The sequence below is a fragment of the Natator depressus genome, chromosome 1 (assembly GCF_965152275.1).
Source record: "Natator depressus isolate rNatDep1 chromosome 1, rNatDep2.hap1, whole genome shotgun sequence".
Lineage (NCBI taxonomy): Eukaryota > Metazoa > Chordata > Testudines > Cheloniidae > Natator > Natator depressus.
The window spans coordinates 76,614,095-76,633,414 of record NC_134234.1 but is presented as its reverse complement, the minus strand read 5'-3'; the positions used below and the strand labels follow the sequence as shown (position 1 = coordinate 76,633,414).

The 19,320-nt window shown below is 39.6% G+C and overlaps 1 protein-coding gene across 7 annotated transcripts in view; it reads left to right on the top strand.

Moving 5' to 3' along the window:
* The first annotated feature begins 4,356 nt into the window (after positions 1-4,356).
* Positions 4,357-19,320, top strand: part of DACH1 (dachshund family transcription factor 1) — a 457,159-nt gene continuing 442,195 nt past the window's right edge. For all 7 annotated transcript variants that reach the window (XM_074961884.1, XM_074961866.1, XM_074961859.1 and 4 more), the window contains exon 1: positions 4,357-5,079. In XM_074961884.1, coding sequence (XP_074817985.1) covers positions 4,361-5,079 — 719 coding nt within the window. In that variant the 5' untranslated portion in view covers positions 4,357-4,360. The remainder of the gene's footprint in view (positions 5,080-19,320) is intronic.

Sequence of the window (19,320 nt, the reverse complement as noted above, 5' to 3'; positions counted from 1 at the left end):
GGTTTGCGATCAACATTTGGTGCACTTGCATTATTATTATTATTTTATTATTATTATTAAAATATCCTATAAGTAATTTCAGATTCCCCAAAACCTTGCTTTCAATCAAAGTAAACATAATTAGCGTGACGTCGTCCTTGGAATGGTAAATCTCTCTTTGTATCTATTAAGCATGTTATTATCTTGTCCCGTCACTGAAAAGAATCCAGTATGTATTTATATTGGGCAAGGTCCCGGCTAATTTGACAATAATGCAACAATTCCAGCACTGCAGTATCTAGTTTCCTGTTGTTACGAGATGTTACATCAATCTCAAATGAGTTAATTGTGTTTTCAAGAAATATTGAAAGGTTTAGTAAATATCTTAGGGGGAGTGGGGAAGGTATGCCAGTGCATCATCTTAGATTGCTATAACTTTCTATTTCCCTTTTAGAATCCAGGGAGTGTACAGTATAAGGGTCCCCTTCTATCCTTTTCCTCAATCTCTCCGCAAAATTACAGGTAGCTCCAGAAAAAAAGAGTCGTTGTATGGAGAGTCTAAATATTTAAAGCACAACAAAGCTTACCTTCCTTTTGTCAATATTTGTATCTTCCTTAGAGTCTTCTGCTTTGCAGTCGTTTGCCAGAATTATAATGCAGTATGAATAAACCTAAAAAATTGCTATTGATCACATAGAAAGCTTTGTGAAATCATTTAGTCAGTTTCCCCACTTGAAAAATCAGTGAACAAAATAGGTCAATAGCCAAGGATAAGATGAGATATAACAGAGCAGTATATTTTTCAGGGGGGAAAGTCAAAATAAAAACAGATAGAATCCATGTTCATTAATTTAACAATCTACCTACCTTCTTGCAACAATCCCTTCTCATGCCCCTCTTCCCCCACATTCCGAAGTTCGTATTTTTCTATTTGACTGAATTCATTTACAGTAACAACTGGTGGGGAGGGGGTACCAGGCGGTCAGGTATTCAGAGTACTTAAGATGCAACAGCTACAATACATTTCTTAATTGCATCTTACACGTTACAGCTGCCCGCAAAACTGGATTTAATACAATAGTGAACTCCGGAGCAGGTGCAGTTTTTTTTTAAGCAATAAATTATGATAACTATCTATTCATCTTATTGCACATTCTCATTTATCGAAATGGTCAGAGGGAAAAAAGAGAGTACCTGCCCTGAACAGTTATGTGAGCACAAGAGAAGCCCTGCTTCAAACAATATTCCAAGAATGAAATTAAAGACTTCTTAATTAGTGCATCAATTAAGCTTTCTTGGTCGCATTTTAATCAGCACAGGCCCTATCAAAGGACAAACAGAACGATTTGCAGGTCTTTGAATTTTAAGCAGTCTTATTGATTTCAGCACCATAAGTCTTCACTTGACACAGGGAGAATTCTCAAATCAGTTATAGTACTTTGAGTTTTACTGGTGTACATTCTAGGGTGTGGGGAGGATAATTAAAGTCTAACAAGATCATTTCTTGAAAGGATCTACTTGCAATTAAAATGCAATTTGAAAAAAAAACTTAAAAGAGAAAACGAGCAATATCATTATTTGTTGTTATGAGTCTGTGTTAAAATAAATCCAGTAGTTTGCTATAATCGTTTGAAACACTTACCAAGCAAGAAGCTTTGAAGATTCTTGAACCCTTTCCTAAATGTGTTGGTTTCTAATCCAATCTTTTCATTAAACGATCACCGTTAACCAAAACCAGTTGTAGTAAGCACTTACAAACGTTTTTAAACTGTTTAGAAACACAATGGTTGTCCGTGAAAGTACCCAATTAGAAGAAAAGCAGGAGCCCGTCATGCTGTAGAGTAGGTAAAGAGCAAGTGATATGGAAGGGATATTTTTGGTGGTGGTGGTGGTGGGGATTAATTCAGAGTTCATTCAAAAGTTGAGGTGAAATGGTGACATCACACGTGCTCGGCTCTGTATTAACTTTCTCAGGTGCATGTTTTATGACGATAGTGTGTGTGAGATAGTGAAAACAGGGACATTAATAGAGCGAGTACGGGCAGCGGGTTTTCAACAACTTTGACACGTTACCTGAAAATAAAATAATGCAATACAGTTACACTTTTCAAGGCCTTTTAAGTATTTCTAACATTAGGTTCCCACCACTATAATTAAAGTGGCATCCGCATTCCTATTTTAAGATTGGTTTGTGTTTCTTGGGCTTTGTAGCTTGCAAAATTACTCCATATTCAAGTCTTGGTGTGATGGTCTATTTTTCTTCTTCTTTTCTTTTCTTAAGGCTGTTCGAGTATTAGGAAAAATAAAAGTTCACTCGCTGAAGAAAGCTTTTGGTATTCAGAACTAAAATATATTGGAATTTAAAAAGCAATCTCACAGGTAGTGAGCAAGCAGGTCATAACAGAATGCGTATAGTTTTTGGCAATCTGGGGGAAAAAAGTGAATTTTCCTCATATTATAGAATTAGTTTCCATTAAGATTCTTATCACACATCTAGACGTGTAATCCCACGATTCATGTCTCGTACAAATAATACACATTTCAAAAAACAGGCTAAGGACAGGTAGATGTCACAATCTACTGAGTACATAATTTACATTGTTTAAAAAGCCTAAATACTTATGTGCACATTATTGCTGCAGCTCCTGCACTTGTATGAAAGATTATTTCTTTGTCTTTTTAAAAAACAGAAAACCCACAAAAGAAATAGAAGACAAAAGCCAAGGCAAGCCCCTTAACCAGAACGCAAAAGGAAATTCGGAGTTCAAGCTAAAACTCTAACCCCTGTGGTGGCCAGGTACTACAACATGTATGCGGCCTGACCCACAATTCAAATATATATCTGCATATCCTATAAAATTAGATACTGCGCAAGCGCAACAGCTAATTTTACACCGTACCTGGTGACAGGGGCAGAATATCAAAGATCAAACTTGGATGTGTGGCTTGCAGTCACCTGTTGTTCACAGACCGCTGCAATACCTAGACACAACAGGGTGGGAGTAAGCACTCCGTTTCAGCTCTCTAATATCTTGGCTATTGTATTTAAAGTTACTTCAGCCTTATTAGAACAAATGTTACAACTACTTCTTTTCACGCATTTTAGTTGACTATCAAAACCACAATCAATCAAACGTGAGTCGGTTTGTACACACTACGAAACACAACCACCAATGCCTTTCTTGTGGAAAAGCTTTACTCTTATGTTCAAAAAGTTCATGGGAGCCTATAGATGAAAACAGGCACTGGTTCATTTCTTTTAAAAGTGCTCGGGTAATTCTTTAGCACAACAGATGTTATTTGCAAATTGGAGGAAAAGTAAGTGGCCGGTGTTCTTTGATCCATAAAAGTCTTATTTTCTGGAAATACTGTTGCGTTTGCTTTTCTTTCTTCTGTTGTGTTGCACGCGCCATACCATTACGAGTCCTTCAGCCCCAGTGATCACTATTATGCTCTTTTTGGAATCTTATTAACTTCCACCCCTGTCATTTGGCTTGTTTGTTGTCTTGAGAAAAATACTCCGGGTCTGAGTGTTTTTGTTTTCAAATACATGTGCTACTCCTAAAGTAAATAGCTCCTCAGAAGGTGTGGGGCCGAGTGAAGTCCCCGCCCCTCTCCCCCACACCCCGTTTCTGTGTGGTGAGAAAGAGGCAGCCGAATGCCTGTCAGGAAAACTTGGGTACGTTCTTGGCTCTCGGTCCAGTGTGGGGACAAGCGGTCGCTGGGAAGTGTTTGGAAAATTACATCTCGTCTCTGTTGAGATGAAACATGAACCCTATAATCTAACGGTTCCTGGAGGAGAGGAGGAGGAAGAGGGATCTCGCTCGCTCTCTGTTTCTTTGCTCCGGGTTCCTGGTTGGATAATTTGGGTTAATACTAGTGAGTGAGGCTTTTGCTGCTTCAAAGGGTATTTCAAGTTGCCGGAGCTCCTCCCCTCTGCACCGTGTGACAACAACAACTCGCCCGGAGAGCTAGAGAGCGAGCGAGCAGCGAGCAGCAGCGGCAGCCAGCACTTTTCAGCTCATTTTCTCTCTGTCATTCCCCTCTCAATCTTTGATCCATGTACTTGCCAGAGAGAACCGAAGTCCTTCAAACCTCCCCCTTCTCACCTTCATCTTTAACTTGGTGCTAGAGCAAGGACCACAAAACAAACAACCCTCCCCCCCTTCCCCTCAACCCCAACCCTACCGCCCGCAGCGGACTTCTCCTCATTCCCCACTTGCGGGACACTTTGTGCCTCTCTCTCTCTGTCTCTCTCTCCCTCACGCTTCCCCCCTTCTCGGCGGCAGCCGGTTTGGGGTCCCCTCCCCATTCTGCCCCCCTCCCCTCTTTTTGTCCGTGCGGCAACTTTTTTCTCCCCCCCCCCTTCGTATATGTGACCATGGCCGTACCGGCTGCTTTGATCCCTCCGACCCAGCTGGTCCCCCCTCCACCTCCGATCTCAACTTCTGCCGCCTGCACCACCACCACCACCACCTCGTCGGCCACCTCGTCTCCGTCCCCTTCCATCGCTCCCCCGCCAGCCTCTTCGGGGACGAACCTATTCCGGCCGGAGCCCATCGCAGCCGCGGCGGCGGCGGCGGCCACAGTCACCTCCACCACCAGCAGCGGAGGCGGCGGCGGCGGCAGCAGCAGCAGCAACGGAGGCGTCGGCGGCAACAATTGCAGCCCCAGCCTGGGCACCAGCACCAGCGGCAGCGCAGGCGGCGGCACCTCCACCCCCAGCGCCGCCAACAGCAGCAGCGGCAGCCTGCCGGGCAAGCCGGTGTACTCGACCCCGTCGCCGGTGGAGAACACCCCCCAGAATAATGAGTGCAAGATGGTGGATCTGAGGGGGGCCAAGGTGGCCTCTTTCACCGTGGAGGGCTGCGAGCTCATCTGCCTGCCCCAGGCTTTCGACCTCTTCCTGAAGCACTTGGTCGGGGGCTTGCACACCGTCTACACCAAGCTGAAGCGGCTGGAGATCACGCCCGTGGTGTGCAACGTGGAGCAGGTCCGGATCCTGAGGGGGCTGGGGGCCATCCAGCCCGGCGTGAACCGCTGCAAACTCATCTCCAGGAAGGATTTCGAGACGCTCTACAACGACTGCACCAACGCAAGGTAAAGATCACCCCCCCACACACACATACCCCCCCCCCCCCATACATACACACACACACACACACAGCCTCTAACCTCCCCTGCCCCCGCCTCTGACCCACCCTCACACAGGCAGCCCTGACACACCGCCTGGGCAATCACTGCGCCTCTGCCTGGTGGTGCCGCAGAGCAAGCCCCAAAGCAACCTGTCCTCTTCCCTGCCGCGGCCGCACGAACTGACCCCCGCCCCTCCGCCCGACGCACCGGGCTGGGGGATGTGGGCCGGGAAGGTGCTGGGGCGCGGGGGGGGGGGGGACTGTTCTTTCCTCAGCCCCTTGAAAGTGTCAGCCTGCCCCCGCTTCCCCCCAGTACTGTGCGCCTCTCGCCCCCCAGGGTGACTGGGGGGGGGGGGGGGATGAGCTAGGCGCTGGCTGGGGAGGGGGCGCAGGAATGGGGCGAGGCGGTGCAAGGGGGCAGCTGATGTTAAACCCGGGGCTCAGAGTGCTTGCTCTGCCGCCTCACCCCACCCCTTCCCCGCCGGGTTGATTTGTATAAACCGCCACAGGGCGCCCGGAGACGGTGCTGCGAAGGCTGGCTGGGGGGGCGGGGGACGTGAGAGTGCCGGGGAGCCGGCGCACAGCCTCGCCGGGCTTTCTCTGAACGGTGGCCCGACAGCCAGCGTCCCCAGGCCGGCCACGGCGGGCACGGCTCCAAAAGGGGCGACTAGGTGTGTGACAGCCCGCGGCAGCTGTCACAGGGGACGTGGCGTTGCTGAAGGGGGAGAGTTGTAAAGCGCCGGGCCCGTCCTGCTCTCTCGGGCGGGTTAGTCTCTGGGAAGCAGGTGTGTGAGCGAGGCGAGGGGCCGGAGTAGGTGACTCGGGAAGCAGAAGCGTGGAGGGGATTTGGCAGGGCTGAATCATATATTACGGCGCATCTTCTTAACAATAATGCGTGAATCACACATGGGAAGGGAGGGCAGCATTCCAGCTCGGGACAGATCGCAGGACACACTCACACACGTCAAGGCACTCAAACAAAGGCAGCCCGCGATAATCTAAAGTTGGCGCAACTGGGGGGGCGGGGGGTGGAAACTGACAAAAGAGGAAATTCCTTTTGAAATAACAGCTTGCTTAAAAACGGCGAGTGAAAGAATGGGGCTGTTACTACTAAATCTGTCTGATTAGGAAAGGGAGGCAACGGGAACTGAACAACTGCTGTGAGCTAAAGAGCAGAGTGTTTGGAAGCTTCTTCACTTCATCAAAGCCCCCGTTGGTTTCTGGGGGGTCTGCTGGTTTGAAACGGCTTCGGAGCTTGGTGGGAAACTTTATAGAGTAGCTCAGATTTGCCATTAAAGAGGCTGAAACAGAGTCTCTCTCTTGTCAACTGTTATTTTCATTAAACGCAAACAGGCTCTTCCAACTCATAATTTGGGTTTCTCTTTTTTCCATGTGAGATTTTAAGATACAGCAGCAGCAGCACGTGGGGAATTAACCCCCGATGAGACTTTGTTCATTCCATTTGTCAGGACTGGGTGTGACTCTATTTTTTCTCTCTCTCTCCTTGAATTAGTTGGGGGTAGTAGTTGGACTCATTATCCTAGGGCAAGGCAAAGGAAAGCACTTATTCATGCCTTTATTTCTAGCTTGATTATTGACGTTTTCGAATAGTCAGGGGAGCAGGACAAACATAACCTGGAATAACTTTAGAGCATTAATGTACCTGTGTAACTACTTTGGTTATGTGTTGTTTGTGGTGGAATCAAATGAGTTTGTAAATGAAGAATAATAAAAGGTAACGTTAGGATGCCTGTCGTGTATATATGTATTGAAAAAGACTGACATTAAACATTATATCAGCTTTATTTTTGTGACTAAATCCTTCCACTTTTGCAACGTGTAACACGATTTGTGAATATGGTTAAAACATAGGCTGGTCATGTCAACACTTCAAAATTGACTGTGTTTCAACAGTGTCAGGGGACTGCTGTGTTGTAATCCAACATGGTAGGAATTACAGTATGGACAGGAATGAGCAGACCTGGCCCTTAAAGAACAGTATTGTAGTAGAATATTTATATATCCATTAACTAAATAAATTAATTGAAAGGACTTACAGTTTGTATGCAAGTTGCAGTATGTACAAGTGAAGCATGGTGTTTCAGTGAGTTTAGATCAAGCTAAATTTCATCTTCAGTACACACAACTGTATTTACTTCACAGTTTCTTTCCTTGGACATGTTTTAATATGATTTTTCTTTCATTTCAAATGGTTTATTTTTAATTAAGTTGTATCTTTACAGAATATATTGATATTAGAATAGTTTGATCTCATTGCAATAAATTGGCCTTTTCAGGCTAGCAGTTGCAGTACACTTTATCTGAATGATGTTTCATATTTCGAGAGAGAAAACTTACTTTTGAGATTAAAAATATAAGTGTAAATCTTACAGACAGATTGTTATACTCCCAACATCCAAAATATTTTATCCATATATTTGTATCATAGTCAGTTGACACACTGGAGTAAGATTAATTCTTTTTTTTAGACAATGCTAACAGCTTAGTCAAGGGTAATCCATTATTTAATCAAATGTGCCTTTCAACACAGCTATTAATTTATTGTGAAAAAAATCATATTTGGTTTATCTACATATTTTGATTCATTAGTTATCAATTGCTGTGAAAAAACATTATAATTTATCTAAAATGAACCTTACTCTTTATAGATTGTAACCATTTGGTTGAAAAGATATTAAATGAGATCTGAAAAGTTTTGTGAGTGTTAGTCCAAAATGTACTCTTTTAACTGCAGTGGCAACTATATTTAAAAATCAATAAAGCATCAGGGAATTTTCTTTTGAATACTTAGAAGTCAGCAAAATGAATTGGTTCCTGTGTCTGTCTGATTCTAATAATTCTAATAATTAAAATACCTTTTTACTAAATTAGTTCTCTGTATCAGTGGAAAATAATCTTCTAATGTGGGGATTGATTCTTCTTTCCTATTCACACTGATCTTTGCTTCTGTCTTTTCCATATAAAGCTCTGGTAACCAGACAGAAATTTCAGGAAGTAGCAATCAAGGCATCTATGCAACAGTATGAGGAAGTGGGGTTGGCATGGATAGGAGACTCTCAGGGGATGATAGATAGCCAGATGCCAAACTAAAAGGCAAAAATGTAAAAAAGATTGTATGTTGGTAGATATCAATTTTTTTCCGTTATATATGAAACAAGCCCTAGTACATTATTCATCAGATGTTATCTATGTAGGATTCATGGGTTGGTACCCACTGATCCTTGGCTGTTTCCAGTCTCTTGTGTCCCAGAGCACTTGTGGAATTTTGCCGCACTGGTCCCCTCCACGGAGGCTTGCATTGACTTTAAAGGGCTTTGGATCAGGCCCCATTTGAGTAGTGAGGAAAGGCATGCCTTCTTCTTTCCCCCATCCTGTGGCCAGTATATGATAATCTTTTCTGGTACTTGGAGATGCTATTGACTGAGTTAATTGACATTCGTACTGAAAATGGAGAATTATTATTGATTGATAGTAATTTCTTAAAATATGACACATGACATAATTGCTTTTGAATACAGAATATCACTAGGATAGAGGATTAAAGAATTTTTGTCTAACACTTGTCTTCCATTGCAATTATTCAAGTCTACATTTGCTAGCTTTTGTTCCTTTCACATCACATGGAACTAGCATGTACTTGTTTACAGAATTTTGCACTAATGCAGGATTTTCCTATTTGTCTTTATTAAAATATGTATTCAAACTAAATAGGTTACCATAGCCCACATGTATTTCATATGAGCCAGTCAACAAGTCACAGCATAGCACACCACAAGTAATATCTAATGAATAAAATCCATGTTTAGAAGTTTACTCGTGTTGTGATATATTTCCAAGATATTATGCAGAAGTTGAATATTTATAGGTTATGTAAACAAAGAAGATTTATAGAAGGCCAGAAGATAAGTTATATTAACTGCATATTCAAGGGAAGACTAAAAGGTTGGGAGATATCATCTCAAAACTTTGAAAAAAATATTTTTTATCTAGTTCAGTCTTTATCAGTTGGTAAAAATTATAACTTGAAAGTGAGTTTTGTGAAATATAATAATAATTGTCATACCAGATCAGACCCTTCATACCTTTAATCTGGTACTCAGTCTCTGATAGTAGCCTATTCTTCCTCACCAATGTACCTAGCTAGTTGTGCATGGTGGGTGTGTTTGGTGAATGTTGATCATGGGGGAAATTCCTTCCTGATCTCTTCAGGTGATTATCTTATGTCCTGAAGCATGCAGTTTGATTAACCCCATCTTTATGTTAGCTGAAAGAGCTAGAAATGTTGTTAGTGATCATAGAATTATACAGTTTTTTTACAAATCTTTTACAGACAGAGTTTCATATACTTTGGCTGTTCATTAGTTATTTAGTAATCATTATTAAGAGAACTAAACAGGAATAATGAACATATGGAAGCACACTGAGATACACGTGCATGTTTGCCAGTAAGTGATTTTAGTCCTTGCTTTTACAAACTATTCTCTTTCTACTTGTCTTCTGTAAAATTCCCAGGGTTTAAATCCTGTGGGACTGATTCTAATCTTACTCAGTTTTGTTATAGGTAAGAAACGGTTATAGCTAAATTACAAAATATAATCTGCAAACTTTCTTAAACAATTTAGTTAAAACAGAAATATTCTTGTTATGGTAAATGAAAAGTTTAAGTAAAGATTTAATATTTACTAGTTAAATACTAATGCATAATGCCCCCTATTAGTTAAAATCTCATTTTCAGTATGCCTGTGGATGTTACTCTGAGTAAAGTATAGTAAAACAGACCTTACTGACCTTATTTGACCTTATTTAATACTTGTGTGTGTAACTAGCTTTTGTAAATTAGCCTAGTATATATTCGGAATTGTTGTTAGAAAAAAGTTATTGTCTGAATGCCATTTAATATTTCTCCTGTCTTTCTGGGTTTTGTTACTGAGTCATTCCAAACAGTTGTTTTTGTCTATCCGTATGATACATCATCTGAAGTACACTCTAGATGAAACATGGAATTTAAGAATGCATGTCTTGTAACATGCAATAAAAATGAAGAATGAATATTTTTATACACTACATTGCAGTTTCATATTTTTATTTTTTATTTCTGGAACTATATTATTGATATATGAAATTGTTATAGAGATATCTGGTACAGGTAAGTCTCCGTCAGCCTTTCCAGCATAACCTCTTCATGTAAGAGTTTTATAACTTAGCTGCTAAGATTAACTCCAGGCTGAAGTTTGGCATTCACAGTCTCAGACTGAAAATGTCCTGTTTTATAAAAATTACCAGAACCAATCCACAAAAAGCCCAAAACATACAGCGTGTCTGCCTCTTTTAATCCATATAGCTGGTTTTATTGGTTTTAGATTTGTTTTGTTCTTTTACAACTTAAATGTGGATTGTTTTAAAAATAACATTTTGGGCATCTGGTTTATATTCTGAGATAATTCCATTCATTGTTTTAAAATAGTTAAGTTATTAACCTTTTGCAAATTATGTACTGCACGTGTGCAGTAATTTTTTCAATAATCTTTAAATGTGAATACTGTAACAGCACCATAATGTGGACTGACATAATATGAATTGACAGTAAATTTCTAGTTGCCTAAATATGTATTTAAATGATAGAGCAGAAGAATCATCTGCAAAAAGCTATTATGAGCCAGAGAGTTAATTCATATATAGATAATTTCTACAATGTGTTTTATGGAGGAACATTTCTTTTTTCATCGTCATTTTAATTTGTTTAAAAAAACCTCACTACGATTCACAACAAAATGTCTATGCTTAAAATAAAGGCAAGTGTATGATTTCAAATGATAAAAGCCAGAAGATTGACTCCAATGAGTAACTTCATCCTTAATTCCCCTTGCTCTGCTTATTTATCTAATGTGGTTCTTTACCAGGGGCATCTTATAACCATTTCTGATATTTTGTTTCATAAGCAGTACAATATATTGGGATGGATGAAAAGGAAACGTGTACTCCTCTTCCTCCTGAACATACTGCGAATTTTCTTACTGTCTTTGGTCAGAGAAGGATCAGGTTTTGTTTGTACCATTGGGGCCCAATCCTTCAGCTTTTATTCACATGAACAGGCCTACTGAAGCCAATAAAACTGCTTGCATGAGTGAGGTCTGCAGAACAGGGCCCATAATGTATTATTTTTTTCTTTCAAACATGTTTCTGAGGTTTAAAAATATAGAATCGACATCCCTACTTTAATATGGCAAATATCTGACATTGCAAAATTACAGAGTAGATTTTTTTTAAAGTTTATATAAGTGGATTGTTAATTAAAAGTTTATGGTAATAATTGTTTTGATTTAGTAAATATTTTACAGTTTTGAGCATGCAGTTACTACTATCTCGCACCCCTGAAAAGAAACCTATGTACTCTCTTTTTATGATTAGCAGTATCTAGTTAATATGCAGTTGTGTTCCCATTCAAACAATGAGAACTAATCAACTATTGTAAATATATTTGTTGTATCTGATGTATAATTTTTAACTTGTCTGAGATGAAACTTTTAAATCAGAGAGAAAAAAAAGTTATATTTTTTGTTTAAAAATATCAAACATTGAAATTCTATGTATATCGCAAGATTGAAATCATTTGTCTATCCAAAATCCAGAAACAGTAGAGCAGGTGCAATTATTATTTCATGGTGTACCTCACCACAGTAATTGGGAGTTCTCTTCCATTAAGATGAGAAGGTGTTTCAGTCACAAAATTTTATTCATCCTTAGGCCTCTTTAAATTAGTCAAATTGCTAAATTCTGCCAATATGCATGGCAGTTTTTCCTTCTGATCCAAGTCAAGCTTGGATCTGAGCTAGGCTTTCAGGCTAGTTTAGCTTTGCCCATTATAAATGTATGTGACTGGAATAAAAGATGCTAAATCCAGCAGATAACTAAAAAGAGCCGTCAAGCACCTCCTATTTTAATTACTCCTTTTGTTCTTTAGGATGTATGACTAAAGAAAGGTCATAGCGCAGGTATGTATACTGCACCTTGTTGCCAACTGAGAATAATAGACATCTGAATAGAAATGGGATGAGGTTGGTGGGGGAGAAAAAAGGAATTGTTAACTCTGACTGCTACAAACATTTTCATGCCATTGACAGTCACGTTTGTTATATCATGGTGTCATGATTGAAATGCATAACTCTGAATAGAATGAATCTCATGAGTTAGTGCCCTTGTAAAAATTGTGTAATGGTAAAGTACTGGGAGAAAATAAACATGAATTTTACACATTTGAACAACAAGCTTGTTGTTTAAAAAGCATATCTCAGAATATGCTTGATATTTATGTATTGTGGCGTGATATTTCTTACTGGATAGTAATTTTGAATAGCTTACTTTTGGGAAATATTTTTCTACATTTTCCTATGTAAAGAACAGTTTGCAATCACAAATCATCTTGTTGCGCAAACTGAAAACCGGGTAGGGATCATATAAAATGATTAATATTTAATTACATATCTTTTAACCTTGATTTCAGGGGGTGCCAGAAACTTTCTAGTGATTGCACTCTGTTTCAAATAAAAAGTTAATTGGTGATTTTTCTTGAGGAAAAAACCCAATAACAAAATTACTGTATTTTTTATAAAAATGTATAAACAATATATTACAATTCTTTTAATTTATAATAAGTCCAAGCATGTTTTTTTAACAAATTAGTTTAAATGTTCTTTAAAATGCATCACAGAATAAGTCACTTTGAATTGTGGTCTTTCAAATTTAGATGAAATGTAAAATTAATAATTTTGTTTTTTTACTTAATACACTCTAATAACTGGAAATAGTACTTTGGAATTTCAAGTATTTAACTTGAATGAGTTGCATTGTTTGTGGTCTGATGCTATGAAAAGTGGTTTCTTTTGTTATAGAGGTTCATCTATAGAAAACATCTGTTTAAATGTAAAAAAAACCCCTCAAAAACCTGTGTCCCCAGTTCTGCACATTGACACTTAATTGACGTGCTTAACTTTGAGAATATGAGCTGTCTCATTGCCTTCAACCATTCTACTCACATGCTTAAAGTTACGCACTTACATAAAACTTTGTAGGATCAGGGTCTATACTAAGAAATCACCTGAAATATTGTATACAAACATATCAGAGTATATTGTTTTTGCATTTGTGGTGGCAATTACAAAATATTTTGCATTATTTAGTGTCTTGTAAATGAGCAACTGAATGTCATTTTACAAGTTAGTCCTGATAAATTCTTTTAGAGCTAAAGTGGAATAGAACTCAAGTAGCCAATGATAAAAGAAGAAAAAAATAACTTTGTACAGTTACTAAGATGATGAGCACACTATCAGCACTTACATAGGTAGAAAAGTCATAATATGAACTATTCCTTTTATGTATTATATTTTCCCTCCTCCCCTACTCCGTGTCATAAGAATGGCTGTTAGAGTTCTGAGGATTCTTCTGCTTTCCTGTGTTTTAACCCTTCATCTTCAAGGCCCTATACAACAGCCACAGTTCTTCCAGTTAAGATGCTGCTTTTTGGAGTCCTTCATCATTTCTCTGGGGATTGCTTTTGAAGAACATGAGGCTCTGCTTAGCCCTAAGCACTACTGTCACAATGCTGTTCTAATTCAAGTCAGTGAGAGTTTTACTATTGATTTCAATAGGAAAAAGCTTTGGTCTTAAGTTAATATTCATAACCTTTACCAGATCTGGTAAAGATGAATATTTCTAAAACTTAAAATGTGAGTAATTTCATAGTGATTTAACATTATCTTACGTATATCACATGGATGACATGCAGTTCCATAGATTCCAATGAAAACTAACCTGCTAGGATTTATTTTATAATGTGGCCTACATAAATATTATGTCAATCCCACACCTACAGCAGTGCCATCTTTGGAAAAAATCATTATTCTCTCTTTTTATGCCATTGTTTTGGTTATGATGGGGCCAGGAGTAGAAACACAAAGAAAATTAGATTGAAAGAAAAGCTAAAATAATGCCAGAGTTCTGATTTTTAAACTGTTATTAGAACATTCCCTGTTAAATCTACCACATGGGACTAGATCCTGATCTCAGTCACACCAGTGTCAGTCCGGAATGACTCCACTGTAGATAATAAAGTTACTCCAGAGTTATACTAGCTGGTCTAACTGGAATCAGACTTTTGGCCTATAATTAATTGTTTTGTACTTTGGTTTACAGAAAATATGATGATAATGCATCACAGAATGAGTCACTTAGGGTCATTTAAGTGATAGCCTTAACTTGGAATTGCTTTAATTTTGTTTTATTGTAAGCTTAATTGTACAGGTCACAGCAGTTAAAATATAGCTAAGTGCAAGTATAAGATCCACTTTTTAGAAGTACTAATGCAAATATGTTAACTTAGTAATTTCGGAGCATGTAGCTGTGCACATGAAAATACCTGTGTGAATTGTAAGAAAAACAAACAAACTAATTCATTTCATAACATTGTTTGCTGTGGTAGGTCATCAGTGAAATATTTAGATGGTTAGATTAAAAATCTTAGGTCACAGCTACACGTAAATTGGTTTGACTCCACCTCATGGTACAACCCCTGGGAGGGGTAAAGGCCAAGAAAATTTCAAAAGGATTCCTTTGCAGAGTTTCTTCCACATTATTCCATTGGAGTGGAGGAGGGGGTGGAATTTGTCATTCCATGGGATGAGCTTTAGGGCCAGCCCCCAAACTGAGTGGATGCATGGTTTACAAAGGACACCAGGGCCATTTTTTAGAGGGCTGGTATCTTCGCTCTGGCTCTGTAGCCCTAGTATTTTTCCCTGAACCCCAGTCTCCGAGTCTGCTACCAGGAGCTGCCCACTGAACTCTCTCTTGAAGAGAGATTTCCATCACAGAAAAGTTCCAGAGGCAATATGGTATAGCTTGTATTCCATTTCACAGGTAGTTTCCATCCAGGTGGGCTGGTGTGGGATGAAGTACAGTTTACTTTCTGGCATCCCCTGTACAGGTGTGAACTCTGCAGAGTGCCTCCATCTGTTGTGCAGTAGAGGATGACTGCAAAGAGGTGGCTCACACCCTCTTTTGCCTTGGCTCAGGAGATCCTCCTGCAGTTTTAGAGGGTGTGATCTGGGCCAGGATAATTCGTATTACTAATTTATACAGTAGTTTGTAACTCTCTTTTAAAACATCTGATAGTGGTTGAGTTGAATTGAAATCAGGTACTTTCACAACAGCATTTTGGCAAATCCTGAAATTTTGGGTGGTGAAGGAAAGCATGGCCTCTGTGAAACCACTTTGTTTTTCCTGAAAGTGTAGGTATGCATAAATCACAGGCAGAGTGGAAGGAACCATTGTGTGGTTATTAGATCATGGGACTGGCATTAGGGAGACCTGGGAGCAAGGCCAGTTCAACTAAATCTTGGGTTCCTGGTGAAGACATTCTAAATGGCTCTTCCTTCCCTTACTGCAGGGCACAAGATTTAAATGTAGATTTCTTCTTTTGTGCCAAGCTATGGAAATTGTGAGGATTCAGTCTTAAGCGAGGGAAGGATAAGGGATGTCCAGAACTGGTTGGTGGTTCTTGAAAGGATCAGCAGAATAGTGGTTAGATATTTTTCTTGCTAAACAGGTGGAGCTACCATACAAAGTGAGAGAGCCTCCAAAGGGCTCAAGTTATCATTCCAGAGCTCTCAGCATGAAGCATTTCATACTCTGCACCACATGGCACTGGAACATAAGAATAAACATTGTACTACTGTGATGGGTTTTTCCCGGGGGCAACCTGAACCCTCTCTTCCACCAACCTAGGATCCCTTTCACACTATGATGCTGTTGGAAAACTACAAACCTCTGGCAGGTACTGTACTTACACAGACATCCACAGGCAGGGACATACCCAATTGCATCATATGAGTGTTTCTCCGAGACACTCATGAACCAACAATAGAAAGGCTCCAGCGAATTCCCCCCAGTCCTGCTGCCTTGAACCCCAGAACTATACTATCTTGCCCTGGTCAGAAGCATGACCAGTGAAGTTCATTATCCAGTCCACCCCTCCCTTGATGTGGAGAGGACATACACTAGCCTTTGTAAACTGAGCTGAGATTTCCCAAGCACTTCAACCAAAATGCAGTGTTTTAGGTAAAATATAAAACAGGTTTATTAAGCACAGAAAGATAGATATTAAGTGATTCTATGTAGTAAGGATAGAGATCAAAGTTGGTTACCTAAAAAATAAAATAAATTTGCAGTCTAAGTTCTATAAACTAAACAGGATTTGAATCAAGCAGTGTCTCACCCTGATAGATGGTACAAACAGATCACAGAACTTTAATACACACACAGTACAACTCTCCTCCAACACAGGACCCCCTCCCCAGTTCAGAGTCTTTGTCTTCCAGATGTGTTTCCAGGTGTTTAGTTGTGGGGGGAGTGAGACCAATTGATGACGTCACTTCCCCTCTTTTATAGTTCTAGATCTTTGCTTGTGACATGGGGGTGTTCCCAACCTCACAGTATATTTAAGTAACACACACATAGAAAAACTTCATAACTTCACTTACAATGATAGCACATACAATTCAAAAGGATATTAATGTTCAACAGATCAAGACTTTTAAAATGATACCTCACAAGGCATACTTTGTACAAAACATATAATTATATGACAGTGGTGAATATGAAAGTTCCTACATGCTGCTTGGAAGCACAGAGTGCCACAACTACAATTTCAGCGTATCCCTGAAGGGATACGGCCTTTGTAGCATTGGGCCCTCTGCAGCTGCAGGTTTGCTAGCACTGTCTATACTTGCCCTGCTGAGTTCTCTCCTCAGTTCTGCCACTGACTCCATATGTAACTTAAAGCATGTTCCTTTAACTCAATGTATCTCATTTTACCTACCCATAAAATTAGGATAATATTTACAATGATATGGTGAAGGATAATAACATAATTTTTGTAAAATTCTTTATGAAGGATGCTTCACATGTGCTAAATGTACTATAGTGATTACGTATGTAAAACACTTCAGCATCTAAACTTAATTTATAAAGAACACCATCAGCTAAAGCCATTGGCATTGTTGGGTGATAAGTCATCTGTTCTTTGGTTTATTATGCTATTTTTGAAAGAAGAATATAGATAATTTATTTTATAGAGCTAGAAAATGCATTCTCATTGGCAATGGAAGGTTATAGCTAACTATTAATTAGCTAATTTTAGATATTATTTTGTGAATTCTTGTCTGTCTTTCTGGAAAGTGTATTGTGATCTGTCTTCTGCTAAGCTAATTGTTTCCTTTCACAGTCCAAGATGTATGCAGATTTGAACTTGTAGCCAAGAACAGTGCTGCTGTGCTTCAAATTGCCAAAAGACCCCAAAGGACAGAAACTTAACCTGCTTTTATGAAACCATAGAATTACATTTATACAGGTTACCCCATGGGAAAGAAATGAACTGATCTCAATTCATTCCTAAATATTGGAGCTTTATGGGTCAAATTTGATTCCCTGCCCCACTGCCCAACACCTGGTTGTCTACTAAATGTAGTCAGTGGATATTTTTAGAAACTTGTTTTACATTAGGCATGTATAATATTTCTAATGTTTAACAATTTAGTTTCCAGTATTCTCATACTTTACAGGTTCTAATGGTATCTTGATATAAATTGCAAAAAGTTTAAGACTACAGAATATATTCACTACATGCTTACAAAGCACATTTAAACCAAAACTGAAATCACCTTGAAACTGGATTTATTTAACGAAGTGCTCTGTTCAGCCCAAATTTGCCTCCATGACTATTATCCCACAAAGGTTCTGCAAACCTTCTAGAGTCTACAACTGTGGAAACTATTTCCTATTCCAAGGCAATCTTTCCCACTTGGAAGAAGTTGTTCAATGCTGAAATTGGCCTAAAATGGTTGAGCAAGTCTAGCTATTTTTAGGGACAGTCACAGATTTGGGCCCCTTTCATCTAGGAGACTTCCTCTCTTGTCATGCTCTGTCCCAACAGTTGAGATCAGCTGGAACACCTGAGCTGATGTTCCCTATCTTTCTATGTCCTTGAACCGGGAACAGAGCATGGTCTGTGGAGCTATAAGCCTTCACCTGCAAGCTGTCCTAGGTTTGTTATAACTGCTATGGTTTCAGCAAGAAGTGTTACATGCTAAGAAATGGAAGTTGTAATATATGGAAATTGCTCTTTCTGACCAGCTCTGCCACTCCCAAATAGGGAGATGGGACTTGGTTGCTTTGCACACTAGTTGAACTTTTTTCTGTAGTCAATATTAATTAGTCCATGGATTTTCCAGTCTGGTTCTGATGGTATTGCATATCTCTAAGACTATTTTTCAGGGCCACTTTTTCATTTGACTAGGCTAGTGAGGGGCAGGGAAGTCACATGGTCTCTCAGTTTCATTCTGCATCTTTGATGTGAACTAGAAAAGGCCAATTAGTTGGTCATTTTATAGTAGACCCGTAAAAGTGATCATAATGATATACAAACCTTATTTTTCTCAATATTTCTCTTTCTCAGACGTCAGTCTTCTCACCTTTTTCCTGATATTTTTTTTTTACTGATGCCATCATCTGCTTTGGCTTACTATAAAGATACTCTGTGTGATTACAGGTAGCCAGAGATTTTTCAAAGATACAAAGGACAGTTAGGCCTCCACCTCCCATTGAAGGCCTACCTTCCCTTTGTGCTTAGAAATCTCCCTCAGTGGTTGGTTTTGTTTGTTTGTTTGTTTTTGTCATTTGACAAGTTGGGTGGAGGAGGCAGGATTTGGATCCAGATCAGGTTTAAATTAGAGTTTAGACTAGGGCTAGGCCTCATGGCTGGATTTGACTGAAGTGGGACCTGGTAAACTGTTCAAGATTTCAACCCTAAAGAACAGAAATTTTATGAGATCAGCTGTTGATGCAATATTGTTGCCCTGGGGTTGAAATGTGATTTTTTTTCTGAGATTTTAGCAGTGTCCAAACTACAACCAGGAAATAAACCCTTTCCCATTTGGGTCAGCAAGAAACCAGAAGAAGTGGTTAATTCAGATCCCGGGATTCTTAAACCCAGTTGCTTTTCTCCTCTTTCTGAACTCCGACCTTCCATCTATTATTATTTGTCTTTATAATAATGCCTAGAGGCCCCATTTAGGATTAGAGAGTCCCTGTGCTGGGTGGTGTACAAATATATATTATGTGACAGCCCTATCTCAAA